Source organism: Hyla sarda, chromosome 2 (assembly GCF_029499605.1).
Source record: "Hyla sarda isolate aHylSar1 chromosome 2, aHylSar1.hap1, whole genome shotgun sequence".
Taxonomy (NCBI): domain Eukaryota; kingdom Metazoa; phylum Chordata; class Amphibia; order Anura; family Hylidae; genus Hyla; species Hyla sarda.
The window spans coordinates 46,330,643-46,343,889 of NC_079190.1; the positions used below are offsets into that span (position 1 = coordinate 46,330,643).

At 41.5% G+C, this 13,247-nt stretch overlaps 1 protein-coding gene across 17 annotated transcripts in view; it reads right to left on the reverse strand.

Annotated features, from left to right (window-relative positions):
* The window catches only part of PARP4 (poly(ADP-ribose) polymerase family member 4), a 142,419-nt gene that overhangs the window by 69,811 nt on the left and 59,361 nt on the right, over positions 1–13,247 (reverse strand). For all 17 annotated transcript variants that reach the window (XM_056561691.1, XM_056561690.1, XM_056561696.1 and 14 more), the window contains 7 exons: positions 13,024–13,211; positions 9,278–9,377; positions 6,665–6,835; positions 5,288–5,368; positions 4,729–4,809; positions 2,682–2,777; positions 2,344–2,457 (listed from right to left, as the gene is read on the reverse strand). In XM_056561691.1, the coding sequence (XP_056417666.1) occupies positions 2,344–2,457; positions 2,682–2,777; positions 4,729–4,809; positions 5,288–5,368; positions 6,665–6,835; positions 9,278–9,377; positions 13,024–13,211 (831 nt within the window). The remainder of the gene's footprint in view (positions 1–2,343; positions 2,458–2,681; positions 2,778–4,728; positions 4,810–5,287; positions 5,369–6,664; positions 6,836–9,277; positions 9,378–13,023; positions 13,212–13,247) is intronic.

Consider the following 13,247-nt stretch of genomic DNA (forward strand, 5'->3'; position numbering starts at 1 on the left):
GGAGGTTAGCAGGTTGAAGACCACTGCGGCCTTCGTCATCTTCCAGACCCCCCCTTCAGTTTTCTACTCACCTCCCCTCGGTGGGAAGGAAGGGTTAGCTGGTCCGGGCCATCTATGCTGCAGGGACCGTCCGGTGGGGAGGGTTAGTCGTTCTGGGCTGTCCATTTTCACAGGGAGGCCCTCTTCTCCGCTCCTGGTCCAGCCCCGGCCTAGTGACATTTTCTTGGCGATGACGCACAGGGACGTTCATGCGCAGGTACGTCTGCTGCACACGGACGTCCATGTGTGTCGTCGTCAAGGCAACGTCACTAGGCCGGGGCTGGGCCCGGAGCGGAGTAGAAGGCCTCCCTGTGAAAATGGACAGCCCGGAACGACTAACCCTCCCCACCGGACGGTCCCTGCAGCATAGATGGCCCGGACCAGCTCACCTTCCTATAAAACTAAAGGGGGGGTCTGGATGAGGACGAAGGCCGCAGTGGTCTTCAACCTGCGGACCTCCAGATTTTTCAAAACTACAACTTCCAGCATGCCCGGACAGGGGCATGCTGGGAGTTGTAGTTTTGCAACATCTGGAGGGGGGGGGGGATGACGAAGGGGATGATGACGGGGGTGAAAATGACATGGTGATGATGACGGGGGGTGAAATTGACATGGTGATGATGACGGGGGTGAAAATGACTGGGTGATGATGACGGGGGTGAAAATGACGTGGGTGTTAATGACGGGGGTCTGGATGATGACAGGGGGGATGATGTATTTCCCACCCTAGGCTTATAGTCGAGTCAATAACTTTTCCTGGGTTTTTGGGGTGAAATTAGGGGCCTTGGCTTATATTAGGGTCGGCTTATACTCGAGTATATACGGTATGCTTAAAATAGCCCTATTCCTAGCCCTATTATTTTTTTTTATTTTCTGTCTATGGAGCTGTACGATATGGATATGGCTGATATGGATGTGATCAAAAATCAGCAAAGCTGACATTTGGTAATTTGTTTTTAATTTACGCCATTTAACATGTAGGATCAATATGTGTCAATACCAAATATGTGTTAAATGTTTTTTTTAATTTTTTTATTTAAAATAGGAAAAAGGGTGTAATTTGTAATTTTATTAGTGTGAGAACTTTTCTATATTATTAGAAATATTTTTAATAGGGGACTACTACACGTAATCATTAGATTGCTAACACTAATCAATGTAATACTATTGGATTATATTGAATCAGCACTCTGCTAGTACAGCCTTCTGCCCTGCAATTATGCTCTATGGAGCACTGCTGTGTCCACATTTCACCAGCAGGGAGTGTCATGGCATCGGACAGCAATGAGTACCCTTGCCATAACACAGCCACTACTTACACTGTCCTCCATTGCTCTGCTTGGGAACTGGTTGAACTGTCTCTCCTTTCCTCTACTCCAGCCACTGCTCTTCTCCCGGTAGCCCCAACAGGCCAGCAGCAGTAAGAAGACAGACCCAAACTATAAACTATTAGGCACCCCAGACTATCAATTACTAATTAGGGCCACCCACTGGACTCCTAAGCCCAAAATGAGCAAGAATTTAAAATTAATAAGAATTCAAATTATAGCACCTCTTTCCTCACAAGCTATGAATCAATCAATCTTCTGCTCTATACATAGGCGTAACTTGAAGTTTCAAGGCCCCATTGCAAAATCTGCAACAGGGCCCCATGTGCCAAATATAATACTGATCTCTTATGGGGAAGATGTGCTTTGGGGGCCCCTTAGGCACCAGGGCCCCAATGCATCTGATACCCCTGTACCTCCTATAGCTATACCCCTGGCTCTATACCATGCTGCCAGTAGATCCCACAGCATAATCAGCATGTGAAAGGGAATTGCAGCACAACCCCATTCAAGCAAAACAACCTGAGCTGCCATTTCAGGTGGCAGGGAGCACTGCTCTACAAGAAAATACAGTTAAGGGGCTGCAGCACTGAATCAGTCCTATGGTCCTTTCTTGATCAGGATCCTTAGGAATTCCAACCGCCAGGAATCATAAGGAATTCTAGCGATACACTAGACTTTATGAGATGGATTTCCCTTTTATATACATGATCTATTCCTTATAAAGGCTACTTTTCTTAAATTTTTTAGCCCGATATCCAGAATAAAGCTTGAATAGTACTATATTAATATAGAATAACTGATGTCAAAACTAGTAAGGTATTTTCTAGTGCATCTGTTCCATGTTTTCTCAGGACCTTCAAACTTATATGCAACATTTTAACTTTTAGGGATATTGATGTATATCGTTTTTTTATTATCTATTCTTTTCCAGTGCTGCACTTTCTATGTAGAAAAGTAGTAAATGTACACTTACAGTAGATCTCTCATCATCTAAATATGACCAGTCCATGTATGGCAGAATATCCACATCTTCTGCAGATATAATTTCAAGAACATTCGGTTCAACATCCATGTCTTCCTCTGCACTCTAGAAGATACAGAAGATACTTTCATTTTCCAAGTCCTAATTTATTATAATTTCCAAAACATCTAGCATCACAGTCTATATTTGCTGACACAGTTCCCCCAGTATCAGTCCCTACTGTCAGTTCTTCTCTGTCCTGACACATATGAAATGCCGTCTCCACCAATCACTGGCTGAGGCGGATCACTGCTACACCCTTGTGGTTGCCCTAACTTGTAAGTACTCACCCTTTTTTCCACTGCCACAAAACTTGTGAATTGAGTCACTAGTGAGTATTCTTTACTCAGCTCAATGACGCAAGATTTCATCTCCTGTTTCTTCATCTGTATCGGGTATAAAATGGAAAAGTATTATCATAATGACAATCTCCAGGGCTCTCTAAAACCTAGCAGTCTGATCCGAACATCTGGGTATATTATGATAATACAGCAACATGCATTCTTTTCTTTCACTGTAAATGACACTTTCTCTTAAATGCCTTCTTAGCAGCAGAAAATCTGGCATGACCTGGTTTCAGTGTCACCAAAGAGTATACGTAGACCACCAATTAAAGATGATCTGTCTAACCATTTTGACATGACAACATAATGGAAAAGTCCAACCATAACCAACACTGGCATTGGGGATGTTTATTTACTATTTATATATATATTTTTGTAATGTACATTTCACTCTTTATTTCTAGTTTATATTGCAGATACATTTGTTATATATAACTGGAGGGGAGTCACTCTGAATCCTTTCAATTGATAGTCCCTAAGAGTCCAGCTCCAACACTTACACTACTAAGCTGCCATACAAATTAGATAGCTAGGGTCCGACATGTTAAAATCCATTAACCTGATCCTTCTGTCCCTCTACATCTGCCACTGGGGAAAGTTGAAAGATCTCCATCCCCATTTGGCTATAATTACATCTTTGTTGGAGGCTCTGTTCAGGGCCTCCATTGCAGAATCTGTTTAAATAAACTGACAAAAAAAAAGCAGCACAGTATTTTTTTTGTCCGGTTAAGTTCCAATAAAATGACAGACACCAGACATAAACCTAGCGGCCCCCATAAGAGTAAGTGGGATCTGTTGAGCTCTGTTGGTGACCCTCATACAGTGGATTGTTGGTTTCGTTTTCAAGCCCTGAACACAATTTGCAACTGAAGCCCTGAACAGGTGAATTATAAACATTTTTCATTGTATACAAAGAAACCAGATGTAATAGGCATCTTCTGGTTCTGGCAGAAGAGTTAATTCTTCCTGTGTTTGACTGCTGCATCCTTTGTTGCTATGATGACACCCAAGCCAATCAGGGGTGTGTTCGATGAGCCAATTACATCTATCTTCGGCATCCACGCCCTCCTCAGGTGGGCTATATTACCTTACCCAGTCTGTTACTCATTGCCTGTGTTAGAGGTTTAGTTCCTCACTAGCTCCTGTCTTGTGTTTTGCTATATTTATTCTGTGTATTCTGACCCTGACTTGTGACCCCTTTCCTGTCCTTTATGATTCTGTAATGCGCTGTTATCTAGGTTTTTGACTTGGCCTGTCTGACTTTTCTTTATTTGTCTGACCATTCCCTGTGTTTTGTTATTGCTCCTTGTTCTGTGCCTTTTTAACCCATTGTTTCCTGACTTGCTCCCTGATGTCTGTACAGTGTTTGTTTTATTGTTTTTTACTTTGCTATATCCAGCATCAAGTGAGGAAGGGGCTGGCACCGTGGTTGGGGCTATCCTATTAAGGAGGTAGGAACCCCAAAAGGCAGGGACAGAGTCAGGGCAGTACTTTTCCCTGCCCAACGTGATACCAGATGTATGTACTGCATTCACAATATATGTATTCTTTCAACAATTTTCAACAAACGTAAAAATAAACATTTGCCAAAGCATTACATTTGTGCTAGTATTCTGGCCTCACCACCACGTTATGAAAGTAAGACTTTGTTTGCTGTGACCACTGAAAATCTAATGGGGGGTTAGTAGACTGGGTAAGTCTTAAAGTAGAAAAACAAAGTAACATACAAATTTGAAACAACTTGAAGGAGGTCCAGATATGGATTTTAGAGGAACAACAGTGGTCTGGTAGAGAGATTGGGAGTAATGGAATACCCAACTAAGGTCAGGTCAAAAAAATATTTAGAGAGATCTTAGTTTGTGGTAATCGACAGAAAGTAAAACCAATAGTATATAAAGGGGGAGGTGTTCCAGGTACTGTGAGGAGAAAAATACTGTATTAAACTTGTCATTTTTAATTTCTACAAAATGTTTTGCACTAGCATTGCACAGACCTCATTCTCATTTTCCTTCTCATGCAGAATTCCTTCCTCATAGTCTCTTATCAGAGCTCGAGCTGTAAGAGTGTGCAGTATCTAAAAGCAATGAGACCAATGAAAAAAAAATATAACAGAAAAGAAAATGCATCAAATGTATGATATATTACATAGCTGTGAAAAAGCAAACTCCCCAATGTTCAACGTGATAATAATAATAGAGCCTGAAGATCAGACACCATTTTGCTAATTTTTTTAATTAAAAGTGACCAAAGTCATCAAAGTGATTTTTGAGTGTTTTCTGGGGAAATGGATTTACAAATATAAGTTACATCATATGGCTAGAATATGTTATACTGATCAGTGGGGATCTGCCCACTGGGACTCCCAGCTGTGACTAGAGCAAAGTAAAAGTGGCTGTCAATGATCCGATGTTCACTGATCAAGAAGTTATATAAAAAAAATTTAAAAAAAACGATAGAAATCCCATGGTTTACTGTATAATGCAGGAAAAACCTTTGAGAACAAAATACTGGCCATGTTTCTAAATAGAAAAATAAGAAGTAATGTAACATACTGTTCCAGTTGTCTTCTGTAGCTCAGTGGTTGAAACCATGTTCTCAAATTCCTTATCATTAAAGAAAGCTTTTAGCGTTGCCTAAAACAATGAAAGTTTATTTACACAGCTGACACTTTCATCAATGGTAAAAATACAACAAAGTTGAATGCAAAATAAAGGACTGACTTCATTTTAAGGAAATAATTTCCATCACTATTGCACAGTTATCATTTTCCAGGTAAACAGCAATATGTGACTTTAAAACTTTAGGGGAGATAAAAGTAGATTTAGCCTTAAATGTTTTATTTGTGAATTTTGTTGTAGATTTGATGTAGATTTCACTCTAAGTACTGCAAAGATTGAAAACCACTGTGAAAGTCCACAGAATGAATAATTTTGAGACCCTGATCCATGTGTCGATTTATTTGCAGACATTTTTCCACAGACAAGATTTGTTGAAATCTCACCTGTGTTAGTGCTACTGTATTCCATTGTGCATGGATTGTTTGCAGTTCTGGATGGAAAATAAGCTACAACAAACCATTTATGCAACTAAGAACAACTATGAAAAACAGGCTGTAACCCCTTTTATTATATATATATACCAAAAGTATTTGGACTACGGATCTGTTTTATCTTTAATATGAACCTATGTGGCCCACATCTGAAGGCAGTCTACTGTGAGCACTGCATTTTAAATGGGGACTGAGTCATGTCAAAAGTTTTAGACCCAAGCAATCGCTAATATGAGGCCGGAGAAGTGCCTGCTAAACTTCTTCTCTCCCAGCTCTGTGCCACATGAATGAGAGACGGGCTCCCAATGTAAAGCTGTGGAACTGAGCACTTATCTCCCCCATCCTCCTTACAATTTGTCAGGGTCTGAATATTCAGACCCCCAATTAATGAAAACTAGTAAAATATCTCTTAAATTTTTGGGTTGCCTGCCTTGTACAAGTGACCTATTTTCCACCTGTCAAAACCGCATAGCCAAAAACTACTTTGTAAAAACATACATACATTATGCCATACATTAATTTGTATAGCAGCACAGTACTGCTACGTGTATAGGCACCCTTAGTCAACCACCACAACTATATAAGGCCTCATTCACACTACCATTAAGACACGGCAGTGTGACGGCTGTCGGGCCGCCAGGGAAAATAGCAGGAGACAAAATACAGCTTGCGCCGTCTTTTTCTCCCGCTACTCTTGCTGAAAAACTGCAGCACTCGACGGACCACATTGACTATAATGGGGTCCATCAAGACCCGCTCTTGCCTGTTGCGCCCCGTCAAAATGACGGCCGTCTAACTCGGAAAAAAAAACAAAGAGAGAGTTTGATGGCCGTTCTTGAAGGGGCACAACTGCAGCGTGAAAGAAGCCTAACATACGCACCTGAGTACAATGAGGGACAAAGCCATAAACTAATAGATTGTCATTCTGGAATAAAGCTTGTATGTTTGCAGGGGCTTGCAAGATCTCAGGGGTGTTCTGATTGTACTGTCTCCACTTCACTGAAACAGATGTACATGCCGAAGAGTCTAGTCGTGATCTGTGTTTATCCAACTGAAACAGAAAGTATATAAGCAAAAACATTTTGACTATGTTTGCACACAGCATTTTGGGCCATTTTTCCTAGATGTAAAACAAACATTTCACAGCTTAAAAGATAAGTTAAAGGGGTGTTCTGGCTTTAGACATTTTATCCCCTATCCAAAGAATAGGGGATAAGATGTCTGATCGCGGGGGGCCCGCCACTGGGACCCCTGCGATCTTCCTGCAGCACCCGCATTATGTGCAGAGCTGCTTCTACAGGCTCGGAGATGCCCCCTCCCATAGACATGAATGGAGGGGGCGTGATGTGATATAATGAGGAGGAGGGGGGTGGCGTTAAGTCACATCTCCAGTCCCGAAAACGTCCTGTTTCCGAGCCTGGAGACAAAGCTCCGCACATAATGCGGGTGCTGCAGGGAGATCACGGGGGGGGGGGGTCCCAACGGCGGGCTCCCCCGTGATTAGACATCTTATCCCCTATCCTTTGGATAGAGGATAAAATGTCTAAGGCCGGAATACCCCTTTAAACAAATGTTTTGCAGCTCTGAAAACTGCCCATAAATCAGCAGTATTTTTTATTTACTGTATGTATATTAGGGGTGTGAATCCCCATGAATTTGGCGATTCGATTCGAATCGCGATACCAGTGTGGCGATTCGATATATCCCGATATATTGCAATACCGTGTAGGTGACGATACATCGCGATATATCCCGATTCTGTCTAAAAAACAATGTCTTTTACACTTTAATTAAAACTTTATTTTTATTTTATTTTTTTTATACACTTTATTAGTCTTTTAGGAATCATTAGATTGCTCAGACAGATGAATAGAGTTCTATTGAACTCCATTTATCTGCGATCCATTGATAGAGCCTGGTCCAGCCAGGATCTATCAATGACAGAGCCGGGACAGGAGGAAGCAGAGGTAAGCCCTCCGGCTACCTCCATAGTGGATCGCCCCCCTGCGATCGCGCTGCGGGGGGGTGATCTAGCCCACCAGGGAGCATACACATGTCCCTTTAGACGCCGCTGTCAGCTTTGACAGCGGCGATCTAAAGGGTTAATAGCCAGCCGCGGCGATCGCCGCATACTGGCTATTAGCAGCGGCCCCCGGCTACTGAGATCAGCCGGGGGCTGCAGAGTATGGAGCGGGCATGAGTCGGAGCCCGCTCCATACACCCAGAGCGCCGCCGCGTCAGATCCGGCTGACAAAATGTGAAACTTATATCTCCTGATGCCCGGACATGCTGTTCCGGGGATCAGGAGATACAAATTCCACATCACTAAAAGAATCGATTCAAAAATATTTTGAATCGATTCAGTATCGGCAAGTGAAAAATCGCCATAATCGCGGGAATCGATTTTTTCTTACATCCCTAATGTATATATACATATATATGTTTTTTATATCGACTTCAAGTGAACTTAATAGTAAAACCGCCTTTAGTGCTTTCATCTATTAAATTTACAGCTGTGATTTTTAAATTAAGATGCCTGTCCTTTTTCCGACTGTTATTTAATTTTTCAGCCATTTATAATTCTGGTATAAAAGGACTTTGAGGGAGATAATATAGAAATAAAAACAGAGAAGTAAAGGATTTGCCAACCAGATTCCTGCTCTCATTTCTTCTTGGAATATGTATCGGAAATTGCAATATACAGACATGTTCACATACCATATTCTCTAATCTAATGTCAGATGAGGTAGGAGAGTGTGCCCACAAATCCATTTTAACACTTAGGCTAGGTTTACAACACAATTAGCTATTTTGCCTTTAAACTGCACCAATATGTTGTCATTCTGTCAAAATAGGACATATACCCCACAGACTTTAAAGGGTTACACTAGTGGAAAACAATTTTTATTTAAATCAACAGGTGCCAGAAAGTGATACAGATTTGTAAATTATTTCTTTTTAAAAATCCAGTATTTATCAGCTGCTGTATGCTCCACAGGAAGTTCTTTTCTTTTTGAATTTATTTTCTGTCTGATCACAGTCCTCTCTGCTGACACCTCTGTCCATGTCAGGAACTGTGTCAGCAGACAGCACTGTGGTCAGACAGAAAAGAAATACAAAAAAGAAAAGAACTTCCTGTGGAGCATACAGCAGCTGATGTACTGGAAGGATTAAGATTTTTAAATAGAAGTAATTTGCAAAACTGTATAACTTTCTTGCACCAGCTGATTTAAAATAAAAATGTTTTGCACTGGAATACCCCTTTAATAACCCAAATGTAGCCAGTTGATGACTATAATTGTCATTTTCTGAATGTAGGATGTCAACCTATCCGTGCAACCTAAAGGCAAATCATTGTGTGAAGGTACCCTTAAAGGGGTACTCCACTCCTAGACATTTTATCCCCTATCCAATCGTTAATAAGATATAATAAATTATGACAATGAAATGTTGGGTGCATTGCTGGATTAGCATGTAATGGCATTTGTGTTACCTGTTCTTTCCATGTGCTTTTAGAACTGTCAGCAAAATATTCAAAGGCTCCGGAACCATATTGTGCAAAGCACCTGAGCATGTGCTTATTTGCGGTAGTCCTGAAGCAAAGAAATGTTATAAATGCAGTTAAGGAGTAAGTTATGTATTGTGAAACGTTTATATAGTATGCAGTGTGGTATATATTTTTATTACATCCAAAATGGAACTGATTAAAGGAAAACTGTCAGCTTGTTCACCCACACTAAACCCAAGATTGGTCTCACCTGAACTGAGGAGTCTGAGGAGCATAAGTCGGTATCAGAGAAGTAGTTTGTAGTGCCTAAACCGGTTACTCTATATACTTTTTTTTTTTTGAACTGTAAGTTTTTATTAGAGCTTTTCCAATAATATTGCGAGACAAATCCAACAACTGTTTAGGGATAGCAATCCCGCAATTGAGTACAAGGACATAACTCAAGATATCAACACAGCAATGTCTAGCAATTAAAAACCCAAAATGAGGACAAGGGACAAGGGGGGGGGGGGGAAGAGGACCAAAGGGAAGGGAGTGGGAGGGGGGGGGGGAATGGTCACTAAACAACAACAAACATGAGGATAAAACAGAGAGGGAACACACAACAAAAAAGTCAAGAACAGAGAGAAAAGAAGAGATGGGTCGGTTACTCTAAATACTTAATAACAAGACTGTACTGCCTGTGAATGAGGCCTGGCTACTAGACAGAAGACAGAGGGATTTGGAGTAGTAGCATTTGTGCCCTGGTCCTACCCATAGGTATAGAAGAATCCCCACATGTCAAAGTACCATAAAGAGCTAGTATTACCAATACCACCCAACATTGCCCCTCCACTGGCAGACTTTTTTCTGAAGCCTATAAAAGCCGCAGTTGCTGTCACCTGTTCCTGACATGACCATAACAGTAGGCCTACCCTTGGGATGTTTTGCAGATATTTAGGGCCTACCTAGGCTCACCACTTTATCACTGGCAGTGCCACCACTAATTGTCTTGTCTGATAACATCACCCACATGTTACCTAGTTCCCACGTCAAAAACACATCACAATTTCCCCCCATCATCTCCGTCACTTTGTCTTTTCAGATGTCTCCTGAGCTTTTTGCCCCCCCACCCCCACTCCCTTAGCATATCCACCTCCATAACTGCAACCACCGCTAGCACCATCCCCACTACCATAGCTATGGATCTTAACAACTGCTTCCACCTCCATACACACTCCAAAAGCTGACTGTCCTTACACAACTCTTCCTCATCACTATCTCTAGTACCCAGGGTGCTGTCTCTTAGTAGAAAATATGAAACACCTCACTAGGAGGGCACAGTAAAATCAAAGAAGGAAGGAAAAGAGCAACAGTGCCAGGTTACTGTAGAAGAGGAGTTATCCACTGAAATCTGACTGAAAGTTATAGCATCAGAACCTCCCTCCCCTGAGATCACTTAGAGTGAGCCAACCAGTCCTCAATTACAATATCCTCCATCCAAAATAACATGCCCACCAGAGGAGATGGCTTGTTAATGCTGCTATTACTACCAGACACATGGCTGTTACTACTACAAGGAGTGGGCCAGGGAACTTTGCTGCAGCTACTTGTGTCAGGCCTTGGCCCATAGCTATGCTATTTGAACTGGGCCTGGGCACATGTTCCCACAGTGCTCTTACTGGGCCTGGTGCAAACATCCTTACGAGAAGAGGACATAGCAGGGGTGATGTTTCCTCTACCTTATCCTTTCCACCCTTTCGTCTACCAAATATTTTTACTTTAAATTTCGAGTGCCACAAGCCCCTCTATTAACTGCTTTATGACAGCATGTACTGTACTGTACATGTACATTATGACAGCATGTACTGTACCACAAAAAACTGGCACATTTAAATTTGCAGTTAAATTAAATGTGGGCAAAAGTCACATTAAACTCATTATTTTCAGCTTTTTGTCAACAATCAATAAACCACAGAAGAGAAAAACTGGCAAATTTAAATTAATTCAAATGTGTTTCAACCTGAAACCAAACCCCTAGTCTCGTTTTTTTTTTTTTTAAATCACTGTGCTGGCTTTATTTTCCATACAATATTCCTGTTGGTCTGGCTATAACACTACATAGTTTGTTAGGGTGGAAAAAAAGACTAGAGTCTATCAATCAGGGTTGCAACTAATGATCATTTTCATAATCAATTAGTTGTCATTTAACCAATAAGTTGTTTAAGCCCAAGCTCTTACCCTTTGTTAACATTTAAGGTGCTGTCCCCCTCTTTCCCCCATATTAACTCTTTTAGAATGTGGTCCCCACATCCTCATGTTAAGGGTGCGTTCACACGGAGTACATAAAGAGTAATTCACTGCGAAAAATTTACGGGTGGAAAAAATAATTTTATTTCCGCGCAAAATTCGCAGGCAATTCGCACCGAATTTGCGCAGAATTACATGCGGAAATGGGGGAGAAAGAAGTGAAGGGTTTTTCTGCCATTTCCGCACAAATTCTGCGCACATTGTGCGCGAATTCCGCGCAAAAATGATGTCGGGCGTAATTTTTTTTTTACCATTGACTTCTATTGATTTCTGCTAGCGGATTCCGCTTGAAGAATGAACATGCTCATTCTTCAAGCGGAACGGAATTCAGCGTTGGAATTCAGATAACAGAATTTCCGCAGTGTGAACAGGACAGCAGAAAAAACATTAAAGTCAATGGGCAGAGGAGATGTGCATTCATTTGGAGCGGAGAATTCAAGAGGAATTACTCGAGTAAATTCCTCTTGAATTACTCCGTGTGAACGCACACTCTTCCCCGGTCCCCTAATCCTGTTTTGTTTTTGTCGTCTTCTTTTTTTTTTTTTTTTTTTTTTCTATCCGATTAATCGAACAGCCAAATAATTGCTAAATATCGTTAAAAAGAATCATTAGTTGAAGCCCTACTTTCAAGTTCAACCTAATGCCCATCCAACAGTGTCTACTGTGTGGACCCGAAGTCCCTTTTTCTATGCATTCTATGAGACACTCACAGAGTCACCACACAGTAGACCCCATGGGATTGAGTGCATTCAGAAAGTTGGCCAAGTGGTATTATAGCTAGACCAACAGGAATCAAATAAAGAACATAAAGTCACTGCTAAGGTTATTACCAGCACAGTAATTTCTCTTATGTACACTACTGCCATGAAGTAAAAAAAATAAGCTGAAGTGTTGCTTTAAAGGGGTACTCCACCCCTAAACATCGTGTACCCCATTCAAAGGATAGGCCGGCACTCTGATGTTCTGAACGCCAGCATTGGGCTTCCGTGTTCGTGGTGTCAAGTCACGCCCCCTCCATTCATGCCTATGGGAAGGGGCGTGATGGTTGTGGAGCAGAAGTGCACAGCCGTCACACCCCTTCCCAAAAACATGAATGGAGGGGTGTGGCAAGACGTCAAAAACACGGAAGCCAAAAGCTGGCGTTCAGAAGCCACCAGGAGATCGCAGGGGTCCCAGAGGTGCGACATTCCATAATCAGACATGTTATCCCCTATCCTTTGGTGGCGGAGTACCCCTTAAAGTCCTGCAGTGTGTTTATTATTGTACTTCAGAAATCAGATGAGGTCATCATAAAAAAAGGGTATGTATATAAAACCTCATAGATCAGGCCCACCAGAAACGATTGCTTAGGTCCAGTCAGTGTCATAGGAATGGTAAAATGGTAAGACATTTTGCTACTATAAGGTAAATGTAGATTGCTATAAATAATTATTTTGCCTTACCCTACACCACATGTGAACAGTTGAACGTGGTTTTTATTTTTGTTTAGAATCTGAAAGACCAAGTTTTCATTTTGGAGATGTCCATCACTGATTAGGAGAACTTTATGACGTCCCACTTTAGTTCTGAGCAAACACAAGGACTGTAGAACCTTCCAAAACTCAGTGCTACCCATGGTAGGTTTGGCCTCCTATGAGTTAATGAAAACCTTACAGTAAGCGAAGGT